A 16,681-nucleotide genomic window follows, 5' to 3' on the forward strand; every position below is an offset into this window, starting at 1 on the left:
AATGTTCCAGAATGTTTCCGGAATGTTTGCGAATTCCAAAAATTGTTTGTGAGTTCGAGAATGTTCGTGACTTACGGAATGTTCATAAAGTTCTAAGTGTTCTTTTGACGAGTTATAAAGGAAGTAGTTTTGTTTTGGAAGTGTTTTATTTCCGTCTCCATGATGGACATTTCCTGGTGTTGGGGTTAGTAATAAGTTCAAGAAACTGATTCTGATTGTGCAATCGTCTCACGTTGTTAAATCTCATTAGCTAATAAAGTTTAGATTTTTTTTAAAACATTTTTTTTGCATTTTTGTGTTGATAAAGAGGAGGAGCTAGTCAAAATGTCATCCTTAGCATCCCACAGAGTTCAACGACACTCTGCTCCAACAGAACCACAAAACAAAAACAAAGCAACTCTCGAACAGCAAGTATATAGGTCTCCTCTCCTCCTTTCTCTCTCTCTCTCTCTCTCTCTCTCTCTCTCTCTCTCTCTCTCTCTCTCTCTCTCTCTCTCTCTCTCTCTCTCTCCCTCTCTCCCTCTCTCCCTCTCTCCCTCTCTCCCTCTCTCCCTCTCTCTCTCTCTCTTTATCTCTCTCTCTCTGCCTCTCTCTCTTTATCTCTCCCTCTCACCCTCTCTCTCTTTATCTCTCCCTCTCTCTCTTTATCTCTCCCTCTCTCTCTTTATCTCTCCCTCTCTCCCTCTCTCTCTTTATCTCTCCCTCTCTGCCTCTCTCTTTATCTCTCCCTCTCTGCCTCTCTCTTTATCTCTCCCTCTCACCCTCTCTCTCTTTATCTCTCCCTCTCTCTCTTTATCTCTCCCTCTCTCTCTTTATCTCTCCCTCTCTGCCTCTCTCTCTTTATCTCTCCCTCTCACCCTCTCTCTCTTTATCTCTCCCTCTCTCTCTTTATCTCTCCCTCTCTCCCTCTATCTCTCCCTCTCTCCCTCTCTCCCTCTCTCTCTTTATCTCTCCCTCTCTCCCTCTCTCTCTTTATCTCTCCCTCTCTCCCTCTCTCTCTTTATCTCTCCCTCTCTTCCTCCCTCTCTTTATCTCTCCCTCTTTCTCTTTATCTCTCCCTCTCTTCCTCTCTCTCTTTATCTCTCCCTCTCTCTCTTTATCTCTCCCTCTCTCTCTCTTTATCTCTCCCTCTCTTCCTCTCTCTCTTTATCTCTCCCTCTCTTCCTCTCTCTCTTTCTCTCTCCCTCTCTTCCTCTCTCTTTCTTTATCTCTCATTCTCTTCCTCTCTCTCTCTCTCTCTCTACCATTCTTCCTCCAGCTTAGACCATTCTGATAGCTTTAGAAACATTTTCCCCTTTATGTCCATAATACGTTCAGCCATCCAGAGAGGCAGACATCAGGCAAACTGACGGACACACACGAACACATCTTCAGATGATATCATAGTGATGTAGCACACGAGCATCTTCATATGACATCATAGTGATGTAGCACACACGCATCTTCATATGACATCATAGTGATGTAGCACAGGTTTGAGGGTTTGAAGGGGAAAGGGAAGGAAGGTGATTGATAACAACTGATAGTCTCTTATGTGCAGGTTGAGTCAAAAATAAAGATATGAAAGTACGTCCAATGAAAGATCCCCTTCCACACCTGAGCTATTAGCAAACAATCCAATGTCCTTTCCAGCTTTTGAATCTCTCTTTCAAGTTCTCCCTGAAGTCCTTTTAATAGGTCTCTGTTCTAACTCCGTCCTGGAGAACTATAGTCCATTTACCGGGTAAAACGCATCATTTAACTAATCGTGATAGTTGATAGGTTGATAGCTTGACTGTTTGAGACAGGTGTGTTAGAGTAGGGCTGGAAGAAAAGCCTGGAAAACTCTTTAGCTGGCCTGGACTGGAGTTGCAGCACCCTGATATATAGAGTATGTATGAACCCACCTCTGCCCTTCTCTCTCTCTAGCTCTGGATTTTAATTCACTTTTATCCTTTCCCTTCTTAAATCATTCTACCCTGTTTCCTTGCTTCCTTTCCTTGCTTCCTTTCTTTCTGTCTTTCATACCTCCATCCATCCCTCTATCCAAATACACTCCTCTACGAATCTGTTTCCTAATTGTGCATAAATTATTTTAACATTACATCTTTCTGTTTTTAATTCATTCATTATATTACATTACTTTTCATTTTATACGTAGTTTTGTATATTTCTTGGAAAACAAACGGAATAGAGATTATAAACTTTTTTGGCAGCTTCTGTCCTTCTTTCTCTCTCAGAAAGTTCAGGCGACTAACAATTAAACGACAAAGAGAAGGAATCGGAATTCAGAATGTTCCATTTCAGAGTTCAAAGGAGATCTCCAACATTCCAAGACATCAGCAGAACCAAAAAAAGGAAACCATTTCTTTCTGCCCTATCCTCCATCCATCCATCCTCTCTCTCATTTCTCCTCCCTCTATCCATCCCTCCCTTCCTCCTTCCCCTTGCTTTGTCCAATCGAAATCTACGATCTACACCGCGGCTCCCAGCAGCTCTTCCGTCTTGATGTCGGCTAGGAGATCGGACGGAATCTCGTTCTGGTTAGAATCCAGACCGTAGAACTTCACCTTCAACCCGTCTACCGGATGAACCACCGGCACCGTCACCACTCTGGGAAAATTCCGGGTCGCCAGCTCAAACCGGCTGGTGCTGGCCAGCTCGATGGCCAGTATACGGAGGAAGAGAGTGGCGAGCTGTTTCCCGAGGCAGGAGCGGATGCCGCCGCCGAACGGAAGGTAGTGGAAGCGTCCCTCCTTGTCCTCGCTGCGTTCCTGGGAGAAGCGGTCGGGGTCGAAGGCGTCCACGTCCTTGAAGACGGAGGAGGTGTCGTGGGTGTCTCTGATGCTGTACATCACACTCCAACCCTTCGGGATCTGGACCCCCTGGGGACGGCGAGAGAGAGAGAGAGAAATGTGGAAAGAGTCATTTACAAAGACAAAAGACAAGACAAGACAAGAAAAGACAAGATGGGAGGAGTGAGAGAGAGCAAGGCTCATGATAGGGAAGCGAGAGAGAGAAAGAGAGAGAGAGAGAGAGAGAGAGAGAGGGAGGGAGAGAGAGAATGTATAAATGTGTGTGCAGGGTTAAGGAGGTTGAGAGGGGTTGAGCAAGGGTGAGGGCTTGGGGGGAGAGACATATTGTAGAGATGGATTAGCAAGTAATAACTACAGAGTTCACAGAGAGAGAGAGAGCGAGAGAGAGCGAGAGAGCGAGAGAGCGAGAGAGCGAGAGAGCGAGAGAGAGAGAGAGAGAGAGAGAGAGAGAGAGAGAGAGAGAGAGAGAGATATCAACAGATGAAACAATAAAAATACATTACACCAACACTCACATCTAGTTCAAAGGTCTGCAGGGCCGTCCTATACCCCCCAGACACGGGCGTGAAGAGCCTCAGCACCTCCTTGATCACACAGTCCAGATACTTCAGACCAACGATGGTATCCAGGCCCAGTTCCCCCTCACACAGACAGCCGTTATGGAGGATCCCCCTGGCACGGAGCTCCTCTCGTAACTTCTCTAAGACGGCAGGGTGGCGTAGGAGCTGCATGATGAGAGAGGTGGAGGCGCTGGCGGTGGTGGCAAACGCAGCGAAGATCAGCTCAATGGTTGCCTCCTGCAGATGGAGAGAGAGAAGATGAGGAAGAGAGATGAGGTCATCTGTAGGGTAACTCATATTAAATAATAATATTAAAACTGCTCCATAGAAACTATACCACTTCTAAAATAGATTGATCTCTGATATTAGTAAGATATCCAACTTTAAACCAATGTAAAAAGAGTAATGGAGATGCTTAAAGGAAAAGGCACTGCATCGCAGTGCTAACTGTGCCACTAGAGATCCTGGTTCGAATCCAGGCTCTGTCGCAGCCGGCCGCGACCGGGAGACTCATGGGCGGCGCACAATTGGCCCAGCGTCGTCCAGGGTAGGGGAGGGAATGGCCGGCAGGGATGTAGCTCAGTTGATAGAGCATGGCGTTTGCAATGCCAGGGTTGTGGGTTCGATTCCCATGGGGGGGCAGTATAAAAAAATATGTATTCACAAAACTGTAAGTCGCTCTGGATAAGAGCGTCTGCTAAATGACTAAAATGTAAATGTAAAAGGCAGTATTACAAGTGAGACAAACCAGGAATCAGCCATCATATCTATGGCAAATATTTACAGTAGGTTGGGGTTGTTGGGTGGGTTTTAGGTTAGTGCAGTTCAGGGGCTGTTTTTTTTTACAGTCAGTGCTGTGATCTGATACTGACAGCCATGGTCTCCACCCCTGTCTGGGGGCCTTGCCCCTGTTTTAGCTCTGGTTGTGGGGCCCGAGAACACCCCATGACACACACACACATACACACAGACACACAGACACACACACACATACACACAGACATCTACATTTCTTGCCCTCTCCCTGGGAAATGGCTATTTTCTGGGTCTGGAACAACACTGTAGGACAACATACACTGAAACCCCTCATCTGCTGTCATTTGTGTCAAAACATGTCTGTGTCAACCCTGTGTGTGTGTGTGTGTGTGTGTGTGTGTGTGTGTCATGGGCCAGACAGGGGCAGATAGGGGTGTGTGTGTGTGTGTGTGTGTGTGTGTGTGTGTGTGTGTGTGTGTGTGTGTGTGTGTGTGTGTGTGTGTGTGTGTGTGTGTGTGTGTGTGTGTGTGTGTCACGTAACCAGGAGTCTGTGCCTCCTAAAACTGGGCGCCCCAGTTCAGAGACCAGGGAAGGGGTGTAGGGCTGAGTGAGTATAAGGCTCAAACGGCACCCTATCCTCTATGTAGAGCTATATGGGCCCTGGTCTAAGGTAGTGCACTATCAAGGGAATAGGGTGTCCTTTGGGACGCAGCCATTGTGACTTTCAGCCACTGTTAAGCATTTTACATATTTTTGGCCTTAGTCTCGAAACTTACAAACCTTAAAGGAGACTTGGAGAGGGAGAGAGGAAGGGAGAGTGAGAGAGAAGAGAGAGAGAGAGAGAGAGAGAGAGAGAGAGAGAGACAGAGACAGAGACAGAGACAGAGAGAGACAGAGACAGAGACAGAGACAGAGACAGAGACAGAGACAGAGAGAGAGAGAGAGAGAGAGAGAGAGAGAGAGAGAGAGAGAGAGAGAGAGAGAGAGAGAGAGAGAGAGAGAGAGAGAGAGAGAGAGAGAGAGAGAGAGAGAGAGAGAGAGAGAGAGAGAGAGAGAGAGAGAGAGAGAGAGAGAGACGAGAGAGACAGAGAGAGACAGAGAGAGAGAGAGAGAGAGAGAGAGAGAGAGAGAGAGAGAGAGAGAGAGAGAAAAGTTCCTTGGAGAGAAAGTTTCTTACCTTGAGTTCCTGCATGGTGAGTTCCGTGCCGTTCTCTTTTGCGCTCTCCAGCAGGATATCAAGTGCGTCTCTATAATCCTTCCCCTGGGAAGAGAGGGGTTTCTCCCTGATGGCTTTTTCTATCCCCTTCTGGAGTGTGTCCCTGGCACGGATACCCTACAGAAATAAAACCCACAGAGACGTGTGGTGAGTGACGTTTGTGACAAACAAGAATGGAATATATTGAATTACACAGTACAACATCAGATCAGCTTCAAGTCACATTTTAGTTCATTTACTTCAACCTCTTGTTGATAAGATTAAATCCATGCATATGTGTATTTGTCTATTAAAGTGCTTTTTGTGTACATCCTCACTCTCACCTTCCTGTATCCACTGAAAGGCAGGTCTATGGGTAAGCTGAAGATGTTGTCTATAAACTCCTGGAAGGTGGTGAACAGGTGTCTCATCTCCTCGTCTGCTACCCTGAACCCCAACAGCACCCTCACTGCCATGTGGAACGACAGCCTCTGGGATTCCCTGGGGGAGAGAGAGAGAGAGAGAGAGAGAGAGAGAGAGAGAGATTGGGGGGGGAGAGAGAGAGGGGGAGAGAGATGAGAGAGAGAGGTGGGGGGGAGAGAGAGAGAGAGGGGGAGAGAGAGAGAGGGTTAATAACCAGACATAGCAACCCTACGTAGCAGAAGCGGAAGCGAGAGTCCAGGAAAGTAACAAGCAAGCAACAAGCAGCCCACCCTCTGAGCAGGGTTCCTCTCTAGGTTTCTTCCTTCCAGGGAGTTTCTCCTAGCCACTGTGCTGCTGCTTCTGCTCTGCTTGCTCTGTGGGGCTCTTCTAGCTGGACCGGGTATTATAATTAAAATTAGAACTCACCTGTAGACGTTGATGGGTTCTGGGTTGGAGCTCCACACCCTCAGTGACTCCTGGATCACCTGCTGGATCTTAGGGAGGTAGGACGCTAACGCCTCATGACTGAACACCTTGGAAAATACCTGGAGGATTGGGGAGAGGGGGAGAGGGAGGGAGGGAGGGAGGGAGGGAAAGGGGGAGAGAGAGAGGGGGAGAGGGAGGGAGAGGAGAGAGAGAGGGGAAAGAGAGGAGTAAGGGTTAGAACCATTTCTTCACCACAACCACAGACCTCTTCCTCACTTTGACCTGACCTCAACCACAGACCTCTTCCTCACTTTGACCTGACCACAACCACAGACCTCTTCCTCACTTTGACCTGACCACAACCACAGACCTCTTCCTCACTTTGACCTCAAACCACAACTACAGACCTCTTCCTCACTTTGACCTGACCACAACCACAGACCTCTTCCTCACTTTGACCTCAAACCACAACCACAGACCTCTTCCTCACTTTGACCTCAAACCACAACCACAGACCTCTTCCTCACTTTGACCTGACCACAACCACAGACCTCTTCCTCACTTTGACCTGACCACAACCACAGACCTCTTCCTCACCTTGACCTGACCACAACCACAGACCTCTTCCTCACCTTGACCTGACCACAACCACAGACCTCTTCCTCACCTTGACCTGACCACACGTCACCTGCATAGTGTAACTATTCTCAACACTGTATCCAGAGAAAACATCCCAGAGTGACTTTTCTACTCCTTCAGACGTAGTTTTCACATTCGACACCAACCTTACAAATCCCACAATCCCCTGGCTCATCATTCGATGCCTCTCTGCTCTTGGTTCACTATAGAGAATGTCATGATAATATTATTGATCTGCACAGCTTAAGGGTTTTCTACTCCATTCTATGATTTAGTTTAAAGTCCTTTGACATAAAAAATCTCTCAATATGTCAGACAGAGACTTAATATGTCAATGTTATGTTAACGTACTACCACCACACTGTCTCTGTCTCTGTGTCTGTGTCTCTCTCTCTGTCTCTGTGTATCTCTCTGTCTCTCTCTCTCTCTCTGTCTGTCTCTGTGGCTGTCTCTCTCTCTGTCTGTCTCTGTGTCTGTGTCTCTCTCTGTCTCAGCAGTAACACATTCTAGTCACTCTACTTTCCCTAGCAGTCAGCAGTAGCTGTGTGTGTGTGTGTGTGTGTGTGTGTGTGTGTGTGTGTGTGTGTGTGTGTGTGTGTGTGTGTGTGTGTGTGTGTGTGCGCAGAGTAAATGTAAGGTTGGATTTTCCTGGCAACCCCAGTACATTTCTCATGCGAGTCCCTAATGACACCCTATTCTCTATTTAGTGCACTACTTTTGACCAGGGCCCATAGGGAGACTCATAAGACCCTAGTAAAGTAGTGCACTATATAGGGAACAGGGTGCTATTAGGGATGCATGCCTAATGTGCTTTAGAGTCGCGAGAGGTTTGTTTGGTGAAGAAACATCCCTGTTCCCGTTTTAAAACCCCTCCAGTCCTCCTCCAGCCCTGCAACTAACAATAGCACTTCATACGGCCTGTGTCCCCAACACTTACTGCCGCATCCCAGAGTACGGCAGCTGGCATCCCCAACACTTACTGCCACATGCCAGAGTACGGCAGATGGCATCCCCAACACTTACTGCCACATCCCAGAGTACGGCAGCTGGCATCCCCAACACTTACTGCCACATCCCAGAGTACGACAGCTGGCATCCCCAACACTTACTGCCACATCCCAGAGTACGGCAGCTGGCATCCCAACACTTACTGCCACATCCCAGAGTACGGCAGCTGGCATCCCCAACACTTACTGCCACATCCCAGAGTACGGCAGCTGGCATCCCCGACACTTACTGCCACATCCCAGAGTACGACAGCTGGCATCCCCAACACTTACTGCCACATCCCAGAGTACGACAGCTGGCATCCCCAACACTTACTGCCACATCCCAGAGTACGGCAGCTGGCATCCCCAACACTTACTGCCACATCCCAGAGTACGGCAGCTGGCATCCCCAACACTTACTGCCACATCCCAGAGTACGGCAGCTGGCATCCCCGACACTTACTGCCACATCCCAGAGTACGACAGCTGGCATCCCCAACACTTACTGCCACATCCCAGAGTACGGCAGCTGGCATCCCCGACACTTACTGCCACATCCCAGAGTACGACAGCTGGCATCCCCAACTCTTACTGCCACATCTAAGAGTACGGTAGCTGGCATCCCCAACACTTACTGCCACATCCCAGAGTACGGCAGCTGGCATCCCCGACACTTACTGCCACATCCCAGAGTACGACAGCTGGCATCCCCAACTCTTACTGCCACATCCCAGAGTACGGCAGCTGGCATCCCCAACACTTACTGCCACATCCCAGAGTACGACAGCTGGCATCCCCAACACTTACTGCCACAACCCAGAGTACGACAGCTGGCATCCCCAACACTTACTGCCACATCCCAGAGTACGGCAGCTGGCATCCCCGACACTTACTGCCACATCCCAGAGTACGACAGCTGGCATCCCCAACACTTACTGCCACATCCCAGAGTACGGCAGCTGGCATCCCCGACACTTACTGCCACATCCCAGAGTACGGCAGCTGGCATCCCCAACACTTACTGCCACATCCCAGAGTACGGCAGCTGGCATCCCCAACACTTACTGCCACATCCCAGAGTACGGCAGCTGGCATCCCCGACACTTACTGCCACATCCCAGAGTACGGCAGCTGGCATCCCCAACACTTACTGCCACATCCCAGAGTACGACAGCTGGCATCCCCAACACTTACTGCCACATCCCAGAGTACGGCAGCTGGCATCCCCGACACTTACTGCCACATCCCAGAGTACGACAGCTGGCATCCCCAACTCTTACTGCCACATCCCAGAGTACGGTAGCTGGCATCCCCAACACTTACTGCCACATCCCAGAGTACGGCAGCTGGCATCCCCGACACTTACTGCCACATCCCAGAGTACGACAGCTGGCATCCCCAACTCTTACTGCCACATCCCAGAGTACGGCAGCTGTCATCCCCGACACTTACTGCCACATCCCAGAGTACGACAGCTGGCATCCCCAACTCTTACTGCCACATCCCAGAGTACGGTAGCTGGCATCCCCAACCCTTACTGCCACATCCCAGAGTATGACAGCTGGCATCCCCAACCCTTACTGCCACATCCCAGAGTACGACAGCTGGCATCCCCAACACTTACTGCCACATCCCAGAGTACGACAGCTGGCATCCCCAACACTTACTGCCACATCCCAGAGTACGACAGCTGGCATCCCCAACACTTACTGCCACAACCCAGAGTACGACAGCTGGCATCCCCAACACTTACTGCCACATCCCAGAGTACGACAGCTGGCATCCCCAACACTTACTGCCACATCCCAGAGTACGACAGCTGGCATCCCCAACACTTACTGCCACATCCCAGAGTACGGCAGATGGCATCCCCAACACTTACTGCCACATCCCAGAGTACGACAGCTGGCATTCCCAACACTTACTGCCACATCCTAGAGTACGACAGCTGGCATCCCCAACACTTACTGCCACATCCCAGAGTACGGCAGCTGGCATCCCCAACACTTACTGCCACATCCCAGAGTACAGCAGCTGGCATCCCCAACACTTACTGCCACATCCCAGAGTACGGCAGCTGGCATCCCCAACACTTATTGCCACATCCCAGAGTACGGAAGCTGGCATCCCCAACACTTACTGCCACATCCCAGAGTACGGCAGCTGGCATCCCCAACACTTACTGCCACATCCCAGAGTACGGAAGCTGGCATCCCCAACACTTACTGCCACATCCCAGAGTACGACAGCTGGCATACCTCTGTCTCAGATAGGGCTTTTCCATACTAGTAACCTCTGGCTCAAATAGGGCTTTTCCATACTAGTAACCTCTGTCTCAAATAGGGCTTTTCCATACTAGTAACCTCTGGCTCAGACAGGGCTTTTCTATACTAGTAAAGACAGATAGATTAAGAGGGTACTACTGACTTACGAATACTTCCTCCATTTATTTCTGTCTCTTTCGCTTTCTATTGCTACCCCTCTCCCCGTTCTCCTCCTCTGTCTCTCTCTCTCTCTCTCTCTCTCCCTGCCACTCTCTCTCTCTCTCTCTCTCTCCCTGCCACTCTCTCTCTCTCTCTCTCTCCCTGCCACTCTCTCTCATGTCTCTCTCTCTCCCTGCCACTCTCTCTCATGTCTCTCTCTCTCCCTGCCACTCTCTCTCATGTCTTTGTCTCTATCTCCCTGTACATCTCTCTCTCTCTCTCTCCTGAGTGGCGCAGTGGTCTAAGGCACTGCTTCGCAGTGCTAACTGTGCCACTAGAGATCCTGGTTCGAATCCAGGCTCTGTCGCAGCCGGCCGCGACCGGGAGACTCATGGGCGGCGCACAATTGGACCAGCGTCGTCCAGGGTAGGGGAGGGAATGGCCGGCAGGGATGTAGCTCAGTTGATAGAGCATGGCGTTTGCAACGCCAGGGTTGTGGGTTCGATTCCCACGGGGGGCCAGTAAAAAATAAAATAAAAAATAATAAATAAATGTATTCACTAACTGTAAGTCGCTCTGGATAAGAGCGTCTGCTAAATGACTAAAATGTAAATGTAAATGTAATGTCTCTCTCTCCCTGCCACTCTCTCTCATGTCTCTCTCTCCCTGCCACTCTCTCTCACTATTCTTCCCCCTCTCCTCCTCTTCCTTCATGCTGCTTCCAATCTGTTACTCACTCATCTTCTCCTTCCATTACATTCTTCATCTCCCTCCTCTCCCCTCCCCCTCCCCCTCCCTCTCTCTCTCTCTCTCTCCTCCATCCCCTACCTCCACCTCTTCTTCCCCCATCACTCCACCCCTTATTTCTCTCTTTCCTTCCCTCATTCCCTCCCTCTATTTCTCCCTCCCTCCATCTCTGTATGAATGAACAATAGTCTTCAGAGCTTGTGTTGTAGTCGTGGCTAAGAACGAGGGAAAGAGGGAGGGAGGGAGCGAGGGAGGGAGGGAGGGAGGGAGGGAGGGAGGGAGGGAGGGAGGGAGGGAGGGAGGGAGTGGGTGAGAGATCACAGACGGTGTTAAGAGGTTAGAACTACTTGAGGTGAAACACAAAACTGACCCTGAGATCAGTATCTAAGAAAAATATTTCTCTACCTCCTAACATTAATACTAGTTAGTCTGTTTCTCTACCTCCTAACATTAATACTAGTTAGTCTGTTTCTCTACCTCCTAACATTAATCCTAGTTAGTGTGTTTCTCTACCTCCTAACATTAATACTAGTTAGTCTGTTTCTCTACCTCCTAACATTAATACTAGTTAGTCTGTTTCTCTAACTCCTAACATTAATACTAGTTAGTGTGTATCTCTACCTCCTAACTCCTAACATTAATCCTAGTTAGTGTGTTTCTCTACCTCCTAACATTAATACTAGTTAGTGTGTATCTCTACCTCCTAACATTAATACTAGTTAGTGTGTATCTCTACCTCCTAACATTAATACTAGTTAGTGTGTATCTCTACCTCCTAACATTAATACTAGTTAGTGTGTATCTCTACCTCCTAACTCCTAACATTAATACTAGTTAGTGTGTATCTCTACCTCCTAACATTAATACTAGTTAGTGTGTTTCTCTACCTCCTAACATTAATACTAGTTAGTCTGTTTCTCTACCTCCTAACATTAATACTAGTTAGTCTGTTTCTCTACCTCCTAACATTAATTACTAGAGAGTGATACTAGGATCAGCTTACCAGACCGTGCTCCTAACCTTAACTACTGAGGCTGAAACACAAAACTGACCCAAGATCAGTATATAAGAGCAACATTAGAAAATAGAATGGTATGAGAATGGAATAGTTTTTTTTTATTGCTTGTAATGTATAGCCCTGTCTATAACTCAATGTGTGCAACTTTCTTGTATAAATGAGAACTGTGCCCTCGTCTCTCTGTACCACTCCACTCTCCATCCCTCCATCCTAGAAAGTTGTAGTGCAAATCTCTATAAAGCACCCTGTAATCATTTCCATATGTACTGAATTACATGAAACTGCTCAGTGCTCCTGGTTCAACAGACATGACTCCATTATTAATGATTCTCTCTCTCTCTCTCTCTCTCTCTCTCTCTCTCTCTCTCTCTCTCTCTCTCTCTCTCTCTCTCTCTCTCTCTCTCTCTCTCTCTCTCTCTCTCTCTCTCTCTCTCTCTCTCTCTCTCTCTCTCTCTCTCTCTCTCTCTCTCTCTCTCTCTCTCTCTCTCTCTCTCTCTCTCTCTCTCTCTCTCTCTCTCTCTCTCTCTCTCTCTCTATCTTAGTCTATAATATTTTCCATCTCTCCCTCCATACAGTCTACACTCCCACCTCTTCCCTCCTCTTTCATGTCTCTACCTCTCTCTCTCCCTTCTGTTTTTAGAAATCTTTCTCTTTCTCAACGTCTCTCTCTTTTTAACCACCACCGTCTTTATCCTTCATCCTCCACCTCTCAGCATGGTGAGTGCTAGGTCAATTATGTTTCCCTCTGCTGGCAACGAAAGAATCTGCAGCCACTCACACACAAGATGGGTAGGACAACCAGAGCAACCACTGTAGCTTATCTCTCTCTCTGTGTGTGTGTGTGTGTGTGTGTGTGTGTGTGTGTGTGTGTGTGTGTGTGTGTGTGTGTGTGTGTGTGTGTGTGTGTGTGTGTGTATCTGAGAGTGGGACAGTCTCTTTGGGTAAACCGTGAGAACGGAATGGCTTCCACCTATCCAACCTCTTATCTACCAGAGAAAAGAACGAGAGAAAGAGTGAAAGGAGAGAGAGAATACCTCTCCAGCCTCACCGTCTCTCTCTCTCCTGATTACCTATCTGTCCTCTCTCTCTCTCTCTCTCTCTCTGTCTCTCTCTCTCTCTCTCTCTCTCTAGTGCCAGGCCCATTACAGGAAATTACACTTTTACTCTCTCCTCATTATCCTCACATCCCCTGGGCACACACACACACACACACACACACCCTGCCCACCCCGCCCTCTCCCCAGTCATTGTCCTATCTAGAGACAGAGTGGGTCTGTGTGTATCTCTTGGTTCCTCCAGGGAAGGGGCTCATGTTACCTCCGCTGTACCCAGGGAGGGTGAGGGGTCAATGGGGTGTAATCTGGGCCATGCTCCCCTGGCTCTGGAGGTCCCCTGTACACAGGCCCCTATAATGACCTGCTCTCTGACACACAAGGAGCCTCATTCAAGCACATATATATATATATATATATATATATATATATATACATACAGTACCAGTTAAAGGTTTGGACACATCTACTCATTCCAGGGTTTTTCTTTATTTTTACTACTTTCTACATTGTGGAATAATAGTGAAGACATCAAAACTATGAAATAACACATATGGAATAAAATAAAATAAAGAAAAACCCTTGAATGAGTAGGTGTGTCCAAAATGTTGACTGGTACTGTATGTATATATATATATATATGTGTGTGTGTGCTTGAATGAGGCTCCTTGTGTGTCAGAGAGCAGGTCATTATATATGTGTGTGTGTGTGTGTGTGTGTGTGTGTGTGTGTGTGTGTGTGTGTGTGTGTGTGTGTGTGTGTGTGTGTGTGTGTGTGTGCAATTTTTACCTTTCTCCTCTTACGGTGTATATCTCCTATGGAGTTAGCCAGTGAGTTGGGTCCTAGTAGGGTTGAGGTGCTCTGAGGCCAGTCCACGCTGACCAACGTATGCTCTCCCATTAGAACCTTCCGGACGTTCTCCGCACCGGTGACCCGGATCAGGGGGCGTCCCAGCAGGTGGGTCTTAAAGACGTTACCGTACTTTTGCCTCCGCGATGCGTGGAATACCGAACCCTGAATGGGGGAAAGGGGGGCTGTTAGGAAACATTGATCTATGGTTTTGTCCATCTCTTCCTCTGACTATAAGGACTAAGAATACACCGGTAAGAGTTGCACACACTCACTCAAAGACCATTGAAAGACCAAGAATCAAACTCAAGAAAACCTCAAAGTTCAAGCAGTGGCAAGAGGGTCTCTGTCCCCAAAAGCTCCATTGGACCGTTCAGGTTCATGACCTGATCCTGATCAGGGGTCAGGGGTCAGGGATGAGTGATGAAAGGTGATCTCACTAACACACACACACACATCTGAACGGCTGCAGGCCTAAGGATCCAGTCTTAAACAGACCTAAGGATCAGAGGGATATGATGTAATGTTTGTGAAGGGAGGCAGAATATAAAGGCAGAAAAGGACTGTAAGAGGGATCCAAAGATCAAAGAAAACTGATGTAAACTGTGTGAGAAAGTTTCATTTCAAGCCAAACATCCGTCGCCAATGAACTTTGGATTAACCCATGCTCTCAACATTGCACCTCTATTGCCCAAAGCATGGTAATACATACAGTATATACAGTTGAAGTCGGAGGTTTACATACACCTTAGCCAAATACATTTAAACTCAGTTTTTCACAATTCCTGACATTTAATCCTAGTACAAATTCCCTGTCTTAGGTCAGTTAGGATCACCACTTTATTTTAAGAATGTGAAATGTCAGAATAATAGTAGAGAGAATGATATATTTCAGCTTTTATTTATTTCATCACATTCCCAGTGGGTCAGAAGTTTACATACACTCAATTAGTATTTGTTAGCATTGCCTTTAAATTCTTTAACTTGGGTGAAACGTTTCGGGTAGCCTTCCACAAGCTTCCCACAATAAGTTGGGTGAATTTTGGCCCATTCCTCCTGACAGAGCTGGTGTAACTGAGTCAGGTTTGTAGGCCTCCTTGCTCGCACACACTTTTTCAGTTCTGCCCAAACATTTTCTATAGGATTGAGGTCAGGGCTTTGTGATGGCCACTCCAATACCTTGACTTTGTTGTCCTTAAGCTATTCTGCCACAACTTTGGAAGTATGCTTGGGGTCATTGTCCATTTGGAAGACCCATTTGCGACCAAGCTTTAACTTCCTGACTGATGTCTTGAGATGTTGCTTCAATATATCCACATAATTTTCCTTCCTCATGATCTATTTTGTGAAGTGCACCAGTCCCTCCTGCAGCAAAGCACCCCCACAGCATGATGCTGCCACCCCCGTGCTTCACGGTTGAGATGGTGTTCTTCGGCTTGCAAGCACCCCTTTTTCCTCCAAACATAACGATGGTCATTATGGCCAAACTGTTCAATTTGTTTCATCAGACCAGAGGCATTTCTCCAAAAAGTACGGTCTTTGTCCCCATGTGCAGTTGCAAACCGTAGTCTGGCTTCTTTATGGCGGTTTTGGAGCAGTGGCTTCTTCCTTGCTGAGCGGCCTTTCAGGTTATGTCGATATAGGACTCGTTTTACTGTGGATATAGATACTTTTGTACCTGTTTCCTCCAGCATGTTCACAAGCTCCTTTGCTGTTGTTCTGGGATTGATTAGCACTTTTCGCACCAAAGTACGTTCATCTCTAGGAGACAGAACGTGTCTCCTTCCTGAGCGGTATGATGGCTGCGTGGTCCCATGGTGTTTATACTTGCGTACTATTGTTTGTACAGATGAACTTGGTACCTTCAGGGATTTGTAAATTGCTCACAAGGATGAACCAGAGGTCTACAATTAATTTTCTGTGGTCTTGGCTGATTTCTTTTGATTTTCCCATGATGTCAAGCAAAGAGGCACTGAGTTTGAAGGTAGGCCTTGAAATATATCCACAGCTACACCTCCAATTGACTCAAGTGATGTCAATTAGCCTATCAGAAGCTTCTAAAGCCATGACATAATTTTCCTGAATTTTCCAAGCTGTTTAAAGGCACAGTCAACTTAGTGTATGTTAACGTCTGACCCACTGGAATTGTGATACAGTGAATTATAAGTGAAATAATCTGTCTGTAAACAATTGTTGGAAAAATGACTTGTGTCATGCACAAAGTAGATGTCCTAACCGACTTGCTAAAACTATAGTTTGTTAACAAGAAATGTATGGAGTGGTTGAAAAACAAGTTTTAATGACTCCAACCTAAGTGTATGTAAACTTGTGACTTCAACTGTACATACACACACACTCACTACACACACACACACACACACACACACACACACACTACACACACACACACTACACACACACACACACACACTACACACACACACACACACACACACACTCACTACACACACACACACACACACACACACACACACACACTACACACACACACACTACACACACACACACACACACTACACACACACACACACACACACTACACACACACACTACACACACACACACACACACACACACACACACACACACACACACACTACACACACACCTGTCCCGTACTCCTCCTCGATTCCTCTCTAATCCCTCCATCACTGTGTTTGGCCTCTGAGGCCCCTGGCAGAGAGGATTATGGGAGAGGGGCGTAGCATGGAGCTAAAGAGCTCACACACATACACACACTGAAACACACACAAACACACACACTGCGCCTGCCCTCTTTCACCTCCTA

The 16,681-nt window shown here is 47.6% G+C and overlaps 1 protein-coding gene across 1 annotated transcript in view; it reads right to left on the bottom strand.

Annotated features, from left to right (window-relative positions):
- Positions 1-1,174: 1,174 nt before the first annotated feature.
- The window catches only part of LOC121559240 (cytochrome P450 26B1), a 30,524-nt gene continuing 15,017 nt past the window's right edge, over positions 1,175-16,681 (bottom strand). The window contains exons 2-7 of the mRNA XM_045215122.1: positions 13,813-14,037; positions 6,156-6,274; positions 5,651-5,807; positions 5,289-5,444; positions 3,311-3,592; positions 1,175-2,864 (exon numbers count right to left, since the gene is read on the bottom strand). Coding sequence (XP_045071057.1) covers positions 2,454-2,864; positions 3,311-3,592; positions 5,289-5,444; positions 5,651-5,807; positions 6,156-6,274; positions 13,813-14,037 — 1,350 coding nt within the window. The 3' untranslated portion in view covers positions 1,175-2,453. The remainder of the gene's footprint in view (positions 2,865-3,310; positions 3,593-5,288; positions 5,445-5,650; positions 5,808-6,155; positions 6,275-13,812; positions 14,038-16,681) is intronic.

This window comes from Coregonus clupeaformis, unplaced genomic scaffold (genome assembly GCF_020615455.1).
Source record: "Coregonus clupeaformis isolate EN_2021a unplaced genomic scaffold, ASM2061545v1 scaf0372, whole genome shotgun sequence".
NCBI classification, from domain to species: Eukaryota; Metazoa; Chordata; class Actinopteri; order Salmoniformes; family Salmonidae; genus Coregonus; species Coregonus clupeaformis.